This window comes from Diabrotica undecimpunctata, chromosome 1, assembly GCF_040954645.1.
Source record: "Diabrotica undecimpunctata isolate CICGRU chromosome 1, icDiaUnde3, whole genome shotgun sequence".
NCBI lineage: Eukaryota > Metazoa > Arthropoda > Insecta > Coleoptera > Chrysomelidae > Diabrotica > Diabrotica undecimpunctata.
Window position 1 is genome coordinate 102455955 of NC_092803.1, and position 19188 is coordinate 102475142.

General features: G+C 30.9%; 2 protein-coding genes across 3 annotated transcripts in view; one reads left to right on the forward strand and one right to left on the reverse strand.

The window, feature by feature from the left end:
- Window positions 1-853: 853 nt before the first annotated feature.
- LOC140434141 (general transcription factor II-I repeat domain-containing protein 2-like) lies at window positions 854-1348 on the forward strand. The gene has a single exon (XM_072522197.1). The coding sequence runs from the start codon at window positions 854-856 to the stop codon at window positions 1346-1348; it is 495 nt and encodes a 164-aa protein (XP_072378298.1).
- Window positions 1349-15016: 13668 nt separating this feature from the next.
- The window catches only part of Nep2 (M13 family metallopeptidase neprilysin 2), a 265069-nt gene continuing 260897 nt past the window's right edge, over window positions 15017-19188 (reverse strand). For both annotated transcript variants that reach the window (XM_072545632.1, XM_072545626.1), the window contains exon 11: window positions 15017-17233. In XM_072545632.1, the coding sequence (XP_072401733.1) occupies window positions 16895-17233 (339 nt within the window). In that variant the 3' untranslated portion in view covers window positions 15017-16894. The remainder of the gene's footprint in view (window positions 17234-19188) is intronic.

Below are 19188 nucleotides of genomic sequence, written 5' to 3' on the forward strand. Positions count from 1 at the left end.
GATTGCTTTGAACGGGATAAATACGCACGGCTTGGCGACATTGCGCTTAGTTTAAAACTGAACGCGTAACCAACGTCCAGCGGTTGGGTTAGTAGAGAACAACAAAAATAATATTATGGCAAGCAGTTGTAAGAAGGTAAAGACATACCACTTTCATTCAGAATGGGAAGAGCAATACTTTTTTACAGAAGTTAAAGATAAAAATGTGTGTTTGTTATGTAATACTTCGGTCTCCGTTGCTAAAAAAGGAAATATTAAGAGACATCATAAAACTGTACATTTTAATTTTAAAAAATCATTCCCACTATATTCTGCAGCCAGAAAGGAGAAACTGAAACAGTTAAAAAAAACAGTTAATTGGACAACAATCAATATTTTAAGAACAGTCGACAAAAATAAGGCTGCAACTGAAGCATCGTACCGTGTGTCCCAGATAATTGCACAAAAAAAGAAACCTTATGAAAACGGGGAAATGATAAAACAGGCGATTTTAGAAGCTGCTGATTCGTTATTTGCCAACTTTAGAAATAAAGACGAGATAGTTTCAGCTATAAAATCTATGCAACTTTCTGCTAATACAGTGATGAGACGTGTAGATGTAATGAGCAATGATATTTTTTTACAGTTAAGAACTGACTTAGATAACTGTGTTTATTTTTCACTTCAACTGGATGAATCAGCAGATGTCGTTGACACTGCCCAGATGGCCGTATTTGTCAGGATGGTTTTTAGTGATGTTACGATTAAAGAAGATCTTTTGAAGTTCATTTCACTGAAAGGACACACTACTGGACAGAAGTTGTTTTCTCATTTAAAAAATATTATTTCTTCTGAGAAAATTTCAATATCGAAAATGGTAGGCTTGACAACCGATGGCGCTCCAGCTATGGTGGGTTGTGATAAGGGTCTGGTGGCGTTATGTCGTAAAGATGAAACTTTTCCGCAATTTATCTGTTGCCACTGCATTATCCATCAGCAAGCATTATGTGGAAATTTCCTGAAACTAAACAACGTTATGAAACTGGTGGTAAAAATTGTGAACAAGATTAGAGCTCAAGCGTTACAAAGAAGATTATTCAGAACCTTGGCCGATGAAGTTGACTGTCAATACGGGGACCTACTCCTTCACTCTGAAGTCCGATGGTTAAGTAGAGGACGGGTGCTAAAACGTTTTAATGATGTCCTATCTGGCATAGTTCAATTTTTCAAACAACGCGATAAACCGACTCCGGAACTGGAAAATTCAATCTGGCTTAGAGATTTTGGTTTTCTCGTGGACATTACAGAGAAATTAAACGAACTTAATTTGCAGCTTCAGGGGAGAGACATACGCGGAAATGATTTCTGATATAAAAGCATTTATCAAAAAGATGGAGTTTTGGGAACAAAACCTAATTAACAGCGATTCCAAGCATTTTCCTATTATTTCAGAAAAAATATCTCAAAATCCATTAGAACCACATGACAACAAATATCATGTAGAAATAATTTCTACCCTGAAGAATAACTTCAAAAATCGTTTTAAGGATTTCAATGAAATGGCTTTAGTAGCGCAGTTTGTTGTTTCACCCTGTATGGAAATTGATATCCAGCAGTTTGCAGCTTGTGTTATGCAGAACTTTGGCGAAGATCGCTGCAACAGAAATGGAAGTCATTGAGTTTCAAAATGATTTAGCCTTAAAATCGTTAGTCTCAAGTACTGAATGTATCTGGCCTATTGTAAGTAAAGACAAATATTCAGTTCTATGCCGTGTTGCCTTGAAAGTGAAAGCATTATTCAGTTCAACCTATTTGTGTGAATCTTCTCTTTCCAATATGAAGTCTATTAAGAACAAATATCGCAATCGATTTACAGATGAACATTTGGATAATTGTATTCGAATGGCTGCATCAAATTAGATTGCAAACATTAAAAAAAATTATCGATGAGTCTGAGTGTCAGCCTTCTCATTAAACGTGCTTTTTTATTTTTCAATGTTTATGTTTATGATAGTGCGTTACTTTTTTGTTGTTATTATTAACTATTTTTAAATCATACGTGACTTGCCGTTGTGGCTGGATAAAAGTTTGTGTTTATTTTTCAAATACCTTCGTTTGATAGGTAGGAATGTAGCTATGAACAAGTACGTACTAGTAATATTAGTTATTTTGTTAGTTATTAGTTTATTATTAGTACCTATGTATTATGTATTACCAGTTAAACAATAAAATAAATACATATAATGATACAAAATCTTTACATAACTTAACAAAAGCAGACCAACAGTTAAGATGGAATGAACAGTGCCAAAAATCTTTCGATAGACTGAAAGACTCCCCCACGACTGCACCAATACTGTCATCACCACATTCCAAGGCAAGTTTCATAGTCGACACTGATGTTAGCAACCCGTTATTGGATACTTTGATATTGGATATGTAGACGAACTTGTCCAGAAGACTGCAACTACTGCGGGAAAGTTGAAGCAAAGGAACCCTTAGTTACAGCAAATTTATAAGAACTCAGATTGGTCCAGGCGACCATTGGAGTTCCACAATTTTTCGTGCTGAACAACTTGCAGATAACGATATTGCACCAATCCTCACCATAATAGTAAAGGTACCAATCGACCAAGTAAAAGTAGACCAATCTGGAGTGAGATTTTGACAAGAATATGATACTAAAAAGTTATTGGGTGGAATGGGATTCCTGGGAATTAGTGAATAGTGTGTGTTTTACACAGAAAATGGGAAAGTTCCGATTGAAGCTAGCACAAATTTCAACTTGTCCTCCCAAAATCCGAGTTTGTGCAGTACTTTTGGAGTGCCACAGCGGTGTATCCGGATTCTATTTTGGAATAAACAAGACTTTAGCAAAAGTTCGAGATCGATTCTACTGGATGAGATGTCGCTTGGATGTTGAGAGGTGGTGTCGTAAATATACAGAATATGAGACTAGTAAAGATCCTAGAACGAGGAGCCAAGGCGTGATAAGGCAATATTTGGTAGGAACTCCTTTCGAAAGGGTCGCTGAGGACATCGTTGGACCGTGTTCCCGTTCAGAGAATGTATGAAATGGCCAGAGGTATATGCTCTTTTTGATCAAGAGTCCTCGACAGTGGCTGAAATACTGGTTAATAATTTGTTCTGTCGTTTTGGACTTGCCAGAGAAATACACTCCGACCAAGGTTAAAATTTTACATCGAGTTTTTTCGAGAAACTTTTTTCAGATGATAGTAATTGTGAAGACCAGAACAACACATCTGCGATCTCAATCGGATAAAATGGTGGAGAGATTCAACCGAACTTTACTGCAACATCTTCGAATTGTTGTCAGTAAATATCAAGATAACTGGGACAACTATATCCAGCTGTTACTTCTTGCGTATCGAAGTTCCATCCATGAGTCGATAAGCAAACACCAGCGAAAGTTTTATTTAGGAAAGAGCTGCGGCTTCCTGCTGATCTATTATTTGGAACTGCTAAATCCCGTGAAGAATATAACGACAGCTACACCCAAAACTTATCTAAAAAAATTGACGATATCCATGTAAAGGTTCGAGAACATTTGAAAATGGAAAGAGATAGGATAAAAGCTTTAATGTGAAAGAAGAGCTAACTCTACCGGATTCAAGGAAGGAGATTAATCCAGTACGTTATAAGGGGCGATGTCAAAAGCTACAGAACTCGAAGGAAGGTATGGTATCCTGGATTGCTGGTGATGAGTGGCCCATCACCAGCAATCTTGAATAATTTGAAGTATGTTTTCCGAAGCATTAATTAATAATTCTTGTACAGGCAGGTAAGTAATATTTTGGTTATTTACTAATTTATTTTAAGTCAATAGATTATCTTATACCAATTTGTGGGTTTTTACTTTGATTGCTTCATCAATTTTTATTCATATTAATAATCACAGACATGCAATGTTGACATAATTATTATAATTGTTATCTTCATAAGACAGCACCCTAATATGGGTTTTGTAATTTCAGCATTTAATTTACCTGATACCGTTGGACCTGAAGATGTTTAGCAAAGTGTAGTAAGCGAAACCAGTCATTTTGGTGGTAAAATTAAATTGATTGACATCAAAAAATTTAACAAAATAGAAGTAGATCAATTTTAAAAATAACTTTCCAAGAAAAATGGTTCAAAAATCTAACTGACATCACTTTTCCTTACAATGTCAAAAAAATTTTGTCTGTGGGTCCAAAATTTTGCCTCTTTTCTAGTGCTAAAGATTTCAAAATGTCTTCTCTTCTCTCAGATATCGAGTTCCTTATTTCTGGTCTAGAACCCCAAGAGAAGGATATCGTGAGATCTCAAAGCATTAATGTTCTATAATCACTAACTTTCTACATAAAACAATTAAAGAAGGACATTTTTTGAACACAATATAAAATGAGTGCAAACAATTTTTAAAATCACATCCAGAAATTTACACTGTTAGGAGTGACAAGGGAAATGTAACAGTGGTAATGTATAAGAATGATTACATTGAAAAAAGTAATAGTTTTCTGAATGACAAAAAAAGTTACATCAAACTTAAGAACAGTCCGGTGTGCAACCTTCAACAAAAGGTAAACAAGCTGGTTTCGGATTTAGCTTCTTCCAAATCCATAACAACAGAGGTTGCAAAATCCATGAAAATTTACAATGCAGTTGCACTCAGGTTTTATACAATGCCTAAAGTTCACAAACCCACTATATCAATGAGGCCTATTGTCTCTTCCATCGATGCTTCCAATAATAAACTTGCAAAACACCTTAGAGATATTCTCACAAATTCCTACAACGAATCCAATGAATTCTATATTAGAGATTCTTTCACGTTTAGTAACTTCATTAACAATGTTAAAGTTCCGATTAATTATATACTGATTAGTTTAGATGTTGTATCACTGTTTACAAACTTACCACTAGATGCTATTCTAAACTGCATCAAAAATAACTGGAACAGCATCTCTCTGCATACCAAGATCAGTTTAGATGATTTCATAAGAATTTTAACATTTATATTTGACTCTAATAAACATTTGTTCAATGGTAATTTTTTTAAACAAATATTTGGCACTACAATGGGCAGCAAAATATCCCCAATACTATGTAACTTTGTTTTGGATAAACTTATAACAACGTGTAAAGAAAATATACCATTTCACATACTTTTTATTAAACGATATGTAAATAATTTGATTTTATCGGTCCCTGAAAACAAAGTAACTGATGTTTTAAACACATTTAACGCCCAATGTGAACACTTAAAGTTTACGGTTGAGAGAGAGGCAGATGGTATGATTCCTTTTTTAGACATGCTTATCCATCATGGCAATGATGGCATGCTAAGAATGGAGTGGTATCGTAAACCTTGTTTTAGTAACCATTTCATAAATTTTCATTCTCAACATGCATCCAAAATGAAAACAAATTTGGTTTTGGCCTTAAAAACTATGGTTACTAACTTGTCACACATCAATTTCAGGCACAAGGGACTAAAAAAGTTGAGATCTATACTACTAGAGAACTCCTACCCCATAGGACTTTTAAATAAACTCATTTTCGGTTCTCCTTTTCCTTCGCAATTTTCTGAAAACCAAAATTTTCATAATATTTAGTAATACCATCTAAAATAATTTATGGTTCCTTACCCTACATTCCAGTTCTGACACCTAAGCTAATGAACATTTTCAAAAATGTTAATGGCTTAAAAATTACAACTAAGAATGTGAAAACGGTATCGAAGTTATACACAAAGACAAAAGATCCTTTTACAATACAGGAGTCATCGAATGTTGTTTATTCTATACCGTGTGCCAATTGCAAAAACGTATACATCGGAGAATCATCTCGTAATTCCCACAGTAAAGTGATCTTACATCATAGTGACATAAAAACCAATAAAATAAATGCATGTGCACTTACAGAACATGCAATAACTCTGAAACATGATTTCAGTTTCGAAGATTTCTGTATTTTGGCAAAAGAAAAAAACATGCAAAACGTGTTTTCTTGGAAATGTGTATAATAAAATCTAATACATCTTGCATAAATAAAAAGTCTGATATAGATAAATTGAGCAACATTTATTGTTATTTACTGGAAAATCATTAAAAATAAAATAAATATTTACCTCTACATATTCTTGCATGCATAACTGGTTGCATACCATTAAGACAGGTTTAATAATTAAAAATTAAAACTACCCAATATGGGTATCTTGGTTCTTGAAAATAAATACAATATTAAGAACTCCTAATTAAATTTTAATCAAATTGTTTTTCCTTTGTGTTGTCTATGTGTAAAAGTTAAAATACACCATCAAAAGAAGTCATGGAATAAACTAAGTTTTACTATCCTTACCAAAGTTTTTAGAATGTATTGTCCATTATTATATTTTATATTTGTGTTGTTAATGTTGAGTGCCAAAGTTTATTGTAAATAATCTCAACGACTAGTAAGTTGCACTGACGAAGTGTGATATTTTGTAGATATTTACACATATTTTTATCTATATTACAGTGTCTTGAAAAAGGAATAAAACAATTCTGAAAGCTTGGCAAAAAGTCAAGAGTGTTTCTCTAACATCTCGGCCAACCTAACCTTCTGGCTGCAGCCCTAATAAACTGGTGATTTGTATATATATATATATATATATATATATATATATATATATATATATATATATATATATATATATATACATATATATATATATATATATATATTAAACTTAGAGCTAATATTAATTTTGCCGAGCTTTCGACATCCTCTCTGATGTCTTCTTCAGGGCTTCCGAGGTCTCAGTCTCCCGAGCCCGAGTTTAAGTAGTGAACTAGTAAGTGAACTAGAAGTGACTAGTGAGTGTAGTAGTGTCTGGGGGCTCGGGAGACTGAGACCTCGGAAGCCCTGAAGAAGACATCAGAGAGGATGTCGAAAGCTCGGCAAAATGGATATCGACGCGGTTCAACCCGGAAGACTGGTGAGTTTAATATTAATTTTTATAATGTAATATTAATCTTAGCTCTTAACCGCGGAAATCTTTCCGAACATATATATATATATATATATATATATATATATATATATATATATATATATATATATATATATATATATATATATATATATATATATATATATATATATATATATATATATATATATATCCGTACCTCGGAGGTAAAGGACACTATGTCCATTTTCTTACTTTTTCAGGAGAGCAGTTTTAAAATTTTTTAAATTTGTAATCAGTAAATACTCCAACGTTTCTTATATTTAACCAAGACTAATATATTATTATTGTGGTGTGTATAATCGTTTTTCATTCCATGAAGTGTTATATACCTGAGGTTTACCGTTCATTATTTAATTTTTTTTTAAAAATGTGTAGTTGGACATAGTGTTGTTTACCTCTAACAACTTTTTTAAATAATGTAGCATTGCATGTTAAGGTCTTTACGAAATAAACAATACAAACACATTAAACAGCCTATACTATTATTTTATTAAAGGTAAATAATATAATGTTATAATAATTAAGTAAAATTATAGACGAGAAGTTTCAAAAGTTTTAAAGATGCTCCATGTCATCTTCATCTTCTTGTGGGTAATCGTTTGTGGCTACATCGCTATTTGTTAAATTTTGATAAAACGCATGACAAACTGACGGAACAAAAGGCAGTAATGCAATTAAGTCATTGTACTTTGGTTTTGTGATTGGTAACGGGATTGCTGAGACTTGATTTAATTGGGCTGGAAACGTTACTTGCTGTCTTCGATACCTCATGAAGTCCACTTCATACATATTTTGGTTATTGAAATCGGTCTTATAAAAGAACTTTTCAATGTGTTCTTGTTGGACTTCTAGTAAAATACATGTTGACAGTAGAACAAGGTCTTTATTAACATTTTTTTTTCTACTTACAAAAGGAGGATTAGATGACAATTTCTTATCGAACAGCGTTTTGAAGTTTTTGAAATCTGCAAGTTCCATATTGTGCACTGTGTATTTACCTGATGTTTGCCTAACTAGTTGTTGCCAGTCTCATGGTGTTAAAATGGCCAAAGATCGTCTTTATTTGCAGTATCCAAAAATAGCACGTTATAATACATATATTTTTATTTTGTCCATAGCAGTTATTGGTCCAAAGAGTAATGTTCTCTACTTGACTTGAATTGTATTGTCAGCCCATTTCAAAATTAACGAGGCGATTTTATTTGCACCTCGGGCCCCTTTCGATTCGTCCCACATTATACATTGTACAGAAGAATCACTGGCATCATGTAATGTAAAATTTAATATCCAAAGCTTCCTTTTGTAGAAACTAATACAATTGTTTTTTAGTGGTGAAGGCAAACATTTTTGCAAATCACCAGATAGTACTTTGTATTTTGGTGACTCTTTAGCTATTATAAATCCAATTGTTTTAAGTTATACCGAGTTTTAGATTCAATTAGGTGAGCATCATGATCAGCCTGTACATTGGTTAGTTCATCTGCAGTAAGATTATGTTTTAATTCAGCGGTGAATATACTGCATGTATCGCAAATGTCTTTTTCGGTCGGTTTAAACAACTTGAAGTCTTTATTAAAAATATCTGCGTACAACCACTTTTTTGCTCTGAGCTTTGGATCTACACGTCTTTCATTGCATTCATCAATGTACAGTTGATACATCTTTTCTATTGTAAGTTCTGTGCCCAGATAATCTCTCTTACTCCTTTCTCTGGAATAATGACTCTTGTATTTTGAAAATGATTTAATATGTTGATGTATACTATTTATGGTTGGTATTTATTATTGGTTGGCGTGTGTCTACCTCTTTGATCAGCTTTTATTAAACCTCCTGGCTCAATTTTTTTCAACATATTTACTACTACTAAATTAGATATACAAAGTGCGTTTACAAACATAACCTTGCACACCTTCAATAGCTGATTTTTCACTGTAAAATGGTAGTGTAGCGTACTATTTTTAGATTTGGTACAATTTAGATCTTTTTTTCTTGATCGAAGAGTAGGTTGGATGTCGATACATGAGAAGATAAATTGCTTTTTAAAATTTGAAACGTTTGTCTCAGTCCAGTATGAGTTGAAAATAAATTTCTTGTCTTTCGTATTCTGGCCATCTTTCAGAGCATTTCATGCGACACATGCAAGGAGGCTTTAACATTTTTGCAGGCATGTCTTTGCCTCTTTTACTGAGATACTCTTTACCACCAGCTATTTTTCATTTGCGAACATTACAGGCCCAATTTTGTTCACTTACTACACGTTTTTTACCTTTTTGTTTGCACTTAGTTATATTTTGTACATTTCTTTTAACACTTTTCTCTTCTTCTAAAATAACTTCATTATGTTCATTGAAATTACCTGCATCACTGCTTAGGGATAAATCGTCCTAAAGAAGATTTTTTTTATTGCCCCACTAATCGCTAATCGTAGGAGTAATAATAGCTTTCTCTTTTACCTTTGTTTTCGCTGGTTTACTTATACGTCTCATATCATTGTCGTCCGATTCAGAGTTTTCACCACTTAGAAGCTCATAGATTTTATTAATATCCAGCTAACAAGCCAGCTAAAAGAAGGACTTGAATCGTGTTTTATTATAATTTATGAAAATATTTTAATTCAAAAATAATGTTAAAAAATGAAAAATTTAGACATGACTTTAAATTATTATGTTTAATTTCAAATCAAGAGCTGTCATTCGTTTCTCGTAAAGTGTAGCACAAAACTGTATTGAGTTATGGCGTACTAGAATAAATAAAACACACTGGAAAAATTAAAAATTAAATTTAAAATTAATACAAAATGAGTAACTTTTACAGTGAACAAGTCTGAAATTTAAATATATGTATTATACTTCGAAACTGCTGAAATAATTGTATTTTGTCATATCTCCATTATTAAAAAATTCTTCAAACATTTTGGACATTAACTCAACTGTCTCTCTGGTTATTAAATTTATTAGATACCGTTTTCTGTTGTTAATAATAAAAATAATATTCATCTAAACACATTTTTGAACGTTATTTTTTTTATTTAGATTTAGTGCAATTCCGTTATCTGTGATGGCAACAATGAATTGTTTCACGAACCATTGTCTCCAGTCTGAACCAGAGATATGTAAGAGAGGCTCTCTTATATATCTCTGGTCTGAACACTGGTTTACATTGGGAAAAAAAGTGTACCATTTATATATGACGGGAAGTGTAGAAGGGTACATAACACTATGTCCGGATGGTAAATGACGGTGCACATATATAGTAGAGGTAAACAACACCAAGTCCACATGGTGTTGTTTACCTCTGACTGGAAGTGGACTTGGTGTTTATTAAAAAGTCGGTAACTTGCCGTAAAATTATCTCTGGACATAGTATGGTTTACCTATGTATAGAGCCAGAAAAGTTATATTCAAAAGTGCAATAATCTAAATTTCGATAAAAATGGACATAGTGTCCTTTACCTCCGAGGTACACATATATATTTATATATATATATATATATATATATATATATATATATATATATATATATATATATATATATATATTTATATATATATATTTATATATATATATATATATATTTATATATATATATATATATATATATATATATATTTATATATATTTATATATATATATATATATATATATATATATATATATATAACTATATAACTTCCACAGACAGGTTGCGGTTAAAAGTCATAGTGATTAAAGCTTTCGAAACTGTTTAGTTTCTTTTTCAAGACAACTAAAATGTATTGTAATTAGTTTTATGATATTCTATTCGTAGAAAGTACTTACCAAATATTAAGATCGTAATAGCCATATTAACATGAAAAACAATACAGTACATAATAATAATTATAAAACACAAAAATTCTAAAACACAATATAACATAATTTGACATAAATATGTAAAATAATTAGTCAGTAAATTTTTAAAATATACAATTTAAAGTTTATTTAGAGCACTGCAGAAGTTCAAAAATTTACTGATTTGTCTTGCAAAAGCACTTTCAAGATAATTATCCTATTTTTTATGCAGATGTAATTAATATAACAGGTTAAACAGTTATAACAGGGTTAAACTGGATTTTAAGGTTATTTTGGATAATACGATATTGAATAAGACATTATTAAATGACGTTGTCCATAAAATTAGTATTTGTTGAATATAAATTTTCCGAATTTGATTTTGTTGGAATAAATTCGGGGAAGATTATAAAAAAAAATTAAAAAATTTTTTTATAATATTTAGAAGTAGTACTTAAATATATATATATATATATATATATATATATATATATATATATATATATATATATATATATATATATATATGTATGTATATATATATATATATATATATATATATATATATATATATATATATATATATATATATATATATATATATATATAAACAAGGAGGTAAAATATGAAGGTCAAACTACAATAGCAGACTTGAGTTCTCCAAACAACAATACAGGATAGTTTGAACCATGTTCTTTCAACCATCAATTAATAGAGTACCGGCATGTAAGTAATGTTTTATTTATTTGTTCATTTATTAATTCATTACAGTTTAATAGACTATTTACCAATTTGTGGGTCTTACCTTGTCTGCTTAAACATTTTATTCATTTTGATAAACCACAGACATGTAATATTGGCATAATTACTGTAATTTATATAATTTATATTATCTATCTTTGTTTATCTTTATTAGACAACACCCTAATATGGGTTTATTATTTCAGCATGTGACGTCCTCTCGTGGGAGTCACTATCCGGGTAGCTTTTAGACAGTCAGAGACAGAGTTCAAAATAAAAATAAAACTTTATTGTCTTCCTTAAATTAAATTGACAAAAATCTTATGTACATATTTACAATTTGGTTTAGTCTTCTCAGTACCTGGCCTATTTATTCAAATTAAGTTTGACCTTGTCATATGGAACCAGTCTTATCGGCAAGCGAATGTGTATTTGAAATTTTACGGTAACGTTGTATCGATTTAATAACAGCGGACGATAGGTACAAAGAAAGGAAAGGAACTCAACACGTCCCTTAAGTGATTCGGGTTAATAGGACACTCCTCGACAGTCTCAACACGACTGCTTCAGAGTACGGGTAGTGAAAAGCTCAACACGCTTTTCGGGTAAAGACGGTATGGGACGGTAACAACTTGTGAACTCAACACGTCCACAAGCCGGGGTAGGGAAGAAGAGAACCTTCAGTCAACACCTGTCGATTCTGTCTCTATGAGGAAATGTTGCCGTTTATATAGCGGAGCTTTGCCCTTTCTACTGTCGATACACTCCTACTTCATGGGTTGGTTCGCGCGCACGCTGGTTTAACGGTGATGGCTTGGACTCATCGTTACAAGCATTTATTTAACATTGTATCGAGACCTGAAGATGCTTTGCATATTATAGAAAGTAAAACCGATCGTCTGGATAGTTAAATTAAATTGATTGTGAGTAAGTATAATTTATTATTTTTTTTACCTTGTGTATAGTTATGTTTGGCACGGAGGAGACGGCAGTAAAGCTGTCATAGAAATTGGTTCGTGCCTCCTGATGTATTTAAAACAAAATATATAAAAACCGATTCTGACGATTTGAAATTCATATTTTACTCAGACAATTGGGGTGGTTAAGGAAAAAATAAGTACCTAACTTCAATGTATCAGTACGCTGTAACTCATTTCAAAATTTCTTCTACAACTCATCGCTAATTAGTTGTAATTGTCGGCCATACTCAAAATAAGGTTGACAGCTGCCACGCTTTAATACAAAGAAATATTACTAAAGCTTTAAAAGGTGGGCCTATTTATCTACCTACTTATTACGCTATGTTAATCCGAACTGCTCATTGCAAACAACCATACGAAGAACACGAATTATGTCATAATAATTTTTGTGACCTGAAAAAGTGAAATACTAAAACAGCGATAATTTTCAATAAAGATATCCAAGGAAATACTATTAATTTCAACAATATTTGTGAAATTCATATAAAAAAAGGTCTGGTACTCACTACTACTTTAAAACGTCATGAGCACAAGAGGAGTACAGATCAGTTAATACCACCAAGAGAAAAACAAGAAAAGGTTTAGAAAGAATGGATATTATAGAACTAGAAAACGCTTACACTGAAGATAATAACTGAAAAGAAGAAAAAAGACCTTACTAGCCGTTGTGAAGACAAGAGTGTTCCACCAATTCACGCTGATTTCTATCGACATTTAAAGCATTGTTAATCATAACATTTCCTGTTATTATCAATATATACTTTTTTATTTCGTTCTTCTTATAGTTGTTAATAAACACATTTTCTCATTTAAGTAACTTTTAGTACTCTTTATTGAACCTTTACTTCAGTTATGAAAATGACAAAAAAATGCTAGTTTTGTCTTTGCCTTAATTAGTATTAAAACACAAAATGTTGATGTGCAATATTAGCACAACTCAAAATAAGGGTTAAATCTAAAAGTCTGTGTTACAATTCATTAAAGGCTACATAACACTCTCCCAAATACACCAAAATTTATTTTTGTTCAAAAATCCCAATCCATGTAGTTAAACAAATAAGACAAAATTATTGACTATAATTGACTACTATATATTGACTATAATAAACTTTAAACCCCTGTTCTGAAAAATTACCAATTCTTGTGTTATGCCACTATTGCATACAGCCAACGATATGGTGTTTATACTATACCTACCTCTTGAAGCTATTGCAAAGAGTGGTTAAAAAAAAATTAACTAATAAGAAAATATATAAATCTTAAATGAAGATAATTTTTATGCTTCTGGTTTGATTAGAGACTAAGCCGAATAAATAGAAGGTATTTAATTTTTAACTACTCGAATTTATTTTTAGGCTTGCAATAATAAATACTAAGAGAAAAATAAGCTTACTAAAAGTATAATCTATTATTTTAGCTGGTAATAAATCATAATTATTTTACTTTAAAATACGGTGATTTTGACGTTTCTATTTCTACTTCAGAAATCGTTCTCAAAATACAAAAAATTCATAACATGAAAAAAGCTTGCTGGAAGTGTTTTAAGAACAGCAAGTTTTTACTTGTAGCAAATTAAAAGCACATGTAAGTGTCTAAAGAAGTTAGTAAAATGGGACAAAATTTTAAAATGATGGGACACTTTAATATTCAACACTGATATAATATTCTGTAATTGGAAAGATAATAGTGTGGTAGGTACGCCTTGGTCAAACGTCAATCGTATCGATAAAATCACCGTACATAGTAAAGGAATATCTATTTAAAAGTTTAATATATCAGCTGTATCTACACCCAAGAGGTTTTATAGATGCAGATTGTGTTAAACTCTGCTGTACAGTAGATATTTAAACAAATACAAACGTAAGAGACGTTCAAACAAATTTGTGGCACCTTTTATTGTGGTTAATATGCCAATGCTGCCAATTATTTTTGTAACTACCTATATAACCTACCTATATTCCTTTTTTTTTAGACATGAAAGAATATAGCAGTAGTTTATTATCGTTTAGACGAGAGCTATATTTGGCACTAAAATTCAGATTCAGAGATAACTACCGGGTTATCAAAACCCAAAAAATAATATGGATTATAGTGTACCGGAGACAGCTTAAAAAGCTTTGTCGTCAATACATACAGTATGCTAATCTTCGTGACAGGTGTGAATAATTCAATTCAAAAGCGATACTAGAGTCACAACGTTATTCATTATTATCGATCTGCATGCAAAGCTAATTTATGGTCCAATGAAAAACCAATTGTGTTGTTGAATACAATATTACGCAAAAATTTTTGAGACGTTTTGAATAACGAAATATTGATGCGAAGGTATAATTTTAACTAAACTAAATTTTGCAAATTAACCAATAAACTAAATCACAAAGCCTAGCAGATTACTTAAAAAAATACAGAGTATCAAAATACTTTAAAAGTTGTAATACTAAAACGAGGTGTGATGGTGATGTAATTCATGTAAAAAATAAACAATATACTTGGGTAATATTTTAATATAATTATGTATATCTATGTATAAAAAGGACATAAATTTATTTACACAATAACGTCAATTATTAAAAAATTAGTGGTTAATAAACTAAAACGGATGTATCAAAAAGTGATTCCGTTTAATGAGATATCAAAAATTTATTTAAATATTTAATAAAAAATTAACTTAGTAGCTGATGGTTAATGAAAATAAATAACAAATGTTACGCTGCAACTTACCAATTAGTTGCTATGTTTTTTAAAGTTGATACAGATCACTTTTTGTTATTCTTTTATAATAATTTGCAAATGCCATCTTTTAAATTTTTATAAACTATCTATAGCGTTCTAGACTTTAATTATTGAAATGTGTGACAAATTCTTGGATACCACTAAATTGACAGTTTGGATCTTAATACTTTTGTTTTGGTTTTGTCTACGTCAAAACTTGAAACTTGAAACTTTAAATGTATTTTTAACATTGTTTAATTTATATGTAAGAGAATGGTTCTCCCAGGTAATAAATTATTAATGTAAATAAATAATAAATTAGACATAAATTTTTTTAAATATCAGAATGTACAATTTTATGCATGTGGATTAATTAAAGATAACATTAATTAGAAAGTTCTTCATAATTTTTAATATTTCTGTGATGGTTTCTTACTATCAAACACATACATTGCTTTCAGTTGTGGCGTTCGCATATGCACACTACTCATCAAAATAAATAATAGTAAATAATAATAAATGTGAATAGTGAATAATAGTTAAATTCCTAGAGCACTAAAGAATTGCTGACTCAATTTTCACTTTTGGCTTATTTTTCATTCTTATCTATCACATTTTTACGAAAGTGGTATAACACGACTACCACTGAACTGTTCCGCGCTGCAATAAGTAAAGTAAAGATAGCCGTGATGATCGCCAACATCCGGAACGGATAGGCACTTTAAGAAGAAGATCTATCACATATATTTTCAATCACTCGGAGTTGAAACACTAACAGATTAAGTTTAAAGCAAATCTCAGTAAAATTTTTAAATAGTTTAAAAAAGTACGAGTTTTCGCAAATCTGTAAGGTTGATAGTCAGAAATGTCGCCAATTAGTAAGTTAATGATTGTAGGAAGTCTACATACTGTTGATAGGAAGTTTTGACCAAATCGACAAAAATTGTTTCTTAAAATAATTAGTCCTTATCTAGTTGCGAATAGAAATGGGTATGTAGGCAGTTAATGCCAATAAGAGGTAAAATGCGATACTTTTTCGGAGGAGTGGAATAACTTGAATAACGCTTAGAAAAATTTTAGGTGAACATATTTCTATCAGCTATTTTATTTACTGGATTTAACATTACCTGACTGAATATGTCTCTAGTACAATCCGCCAGGAAATAACAAGAATCACGATAACGACTAACAAATAATTTTTTAAATATTTTAATTTTCTATAATATATCACATCTTTTTATACACAATTTTTGGTCAACTAAATATAATTTTTAAAATTGGATATATGGAAGTTTTCTTGCAACTAAAATTATTTATTGAACTTTATATGTCAATGACAGTTTCTGAAAAACCAGTTAAATATATATATATATATATATATATATATATATATATATATATATATATATATATATATATATATATATATATATATATATATTACTATTTATACTTACACAATGGGTTCGAGAATTCGATACGTATAGCAGAAAAAGTCTTAGTTACAAAGTCTTGTGTAAACACATATATTGCCTTCGCTGAAATATCTTACACATTTTGATAAAAGCAATAAAACCGGTTTTTCATTTTTTATTTTCTATATTTTTATAAAAAAATAGAAGATAGCACTTGTATTTAAAGATTCAAAAAAATGTTACCAAACAGAGCATTTCTTAGCTCTATTCATATTCGATCCTTCGGGACATTTAAAGTCTTTGTTAAAATATTCAGAATTACTCATGGGTCCAATAATTCGAAATGGAGCTGGAGAATGATATCCTGTCAGAACTCTTAATTTAAGAGACTCCGGTCTATATTTGGAACACCAAGAATTGGCAGCCGAGATCCAGAATAGCTGATTAGGAGTATATTTGAGTCCAGGAAGTTTAGGCTCAATTCCATGTCTCCTTACCCAACTGTTATAGGCCAGATAAGCTTCTTTAAGTCCTCCATTGTCGGCTATATTTTCACCTTGTGTATTGATACCGTTTAACTAAAATGGTAAGATAAAGAAACAAACGAAAAATAAAAATTATAAATTAGAAACAAAATAAAAACCCTTTACAGGCTGTTAGTAAAAGTGTGATTAATAAAAGTGATATTTACATTGTCAACATTTATATATATTTAGGTTAATATCTATATAGCATGCTTAAGTAAAAATAAACCAGATTAGATTGTAGAACAAACGAATAATAATTTCAAAAAGAACACAAAAGGTTATATTTTTTATATGATGATTTCCATATAAGTTTTGGATGATATCTATCACATTATTCTTTATTGTAAATGACAAGATCCACAAAGGATCCTAAAACACACCTTTACAGTAAATCCCAATCAAACAAACTGCTACGACATCAACGACATGGAACTAATTATCTTCTCGCATAATTCAATCAGTAACAGTCGATATTTGGTATTTCTGGTACTTAACCTTAATGATAACAGTCGCTCAACTAAACGTTTTTGTGTTTGTTCTGTTTTTTATTCGAATCGTGTTTGTGCTTATGTTTTAAATGTTAAAGTAAATTATACAACCTTCTAATTATTTAAATGTCGAATATAGCTGCAATCCACATTGCACCTTGCACCCACAAGTTATTGTACTTGATGTTATTAAAAAATCAGACTGCTGTTAACCTCAATTAAGTAGGATATAAATAACAAACAATTATCAAATTGTATTTTACCATGTTTTAAATGACTGTAGCTCTCATTTGATGATGCCAATGAAAATTGGCGAAATATAATGAACTGTTGAACAGAGTACACTTGGCTTTCAATCAGCTGCATACCCAATTAACCTCAACCCCCCTATATATATATATATATATATATATATATATATATATATATATATATATATATATATAGATATATATATATATATATATATATATATATATATATATATATATATATATAGATATATATATATATATATATATATATATATATATATATATATATATATATATATATATATATAGATCAGGGTTTCCGAGGGATCAGTCTCCCGAGTCCCCAGACACTACTACACTGATCACTATTGTAGTAATACATTAGTTAGCTAGACCAATGCCTACTGGGAATAGCGGAGGGTTTATTTATACCGTCAATGGTGACGTGGTTTGGGTGGAGGTTGACGTGGGGATTGACGCGCGGGTTAGCGCGGAGGTTGGCGCAACGGCGATTTCTAACCTCAGGATTTTGATACAAGATCAAGAGCAGTCTGCACAATGAATGTCATAAACTTCGTGTTGTTTATTTGGAATGTTGTCTGTGATTGATCGGACAAAGGATGAGAGTTGGGGCAAATATTGTCTTTATTCCTCTTGTTTTACGGGGCTTGTTTTAAACTAGAGAGCGGGTCTACTTGCGTCATCGCAAAGATGTATTGATCTGGAGACAAGGCTATTAATGACTAAAGTAATTTGTGAAAGTGAATGACGAGAGTTGGCATGCAAGTAACGATTGCTATGGGTGGGTTTTCGATAAACAGAATGATAAAAACCTTGGGATTGGTTTTTCTTTATGATAACGTCGAGAAACGGTAGGGATGAATCAGTTTCCGCCTCCATCGTGAATAGAATACCAGGATTTATACCATTCAGATGGGTTTGAAAAGACACCAAAGCATCCCTACCGTGGGGCCAATTGACGAATTTATCGGCAACATATCGTAGCGAACATGTGGGTTTGAGCACTGATGTGAATAGTGATGTGGATAGTGGGGAGCCCATTGAGACCGTTTATTTGTGTTGGACATACAATGTTTAATGAGAGATAAGTGATCTTGTTGGATACTGTATTTAGTTTTTAGAATGTTTAGAGTTTTGTCTGTAGGAATGTTTGTAAAGAGTGAAACAATAGCGAAAACTTAATAGAATATATATATATATATATATATATATATATATATATATATATATATATATATATATA

What these genes read in the sequence shown, in the direction of transcription:
- LOC140434141 (XM_072522197.1), top strand. Translation starts at nt 854, where the DNA reads ATGGTAGGCTTGACAACCGATGGCGCTCCAGCTATGGTGGGTTGTGAT.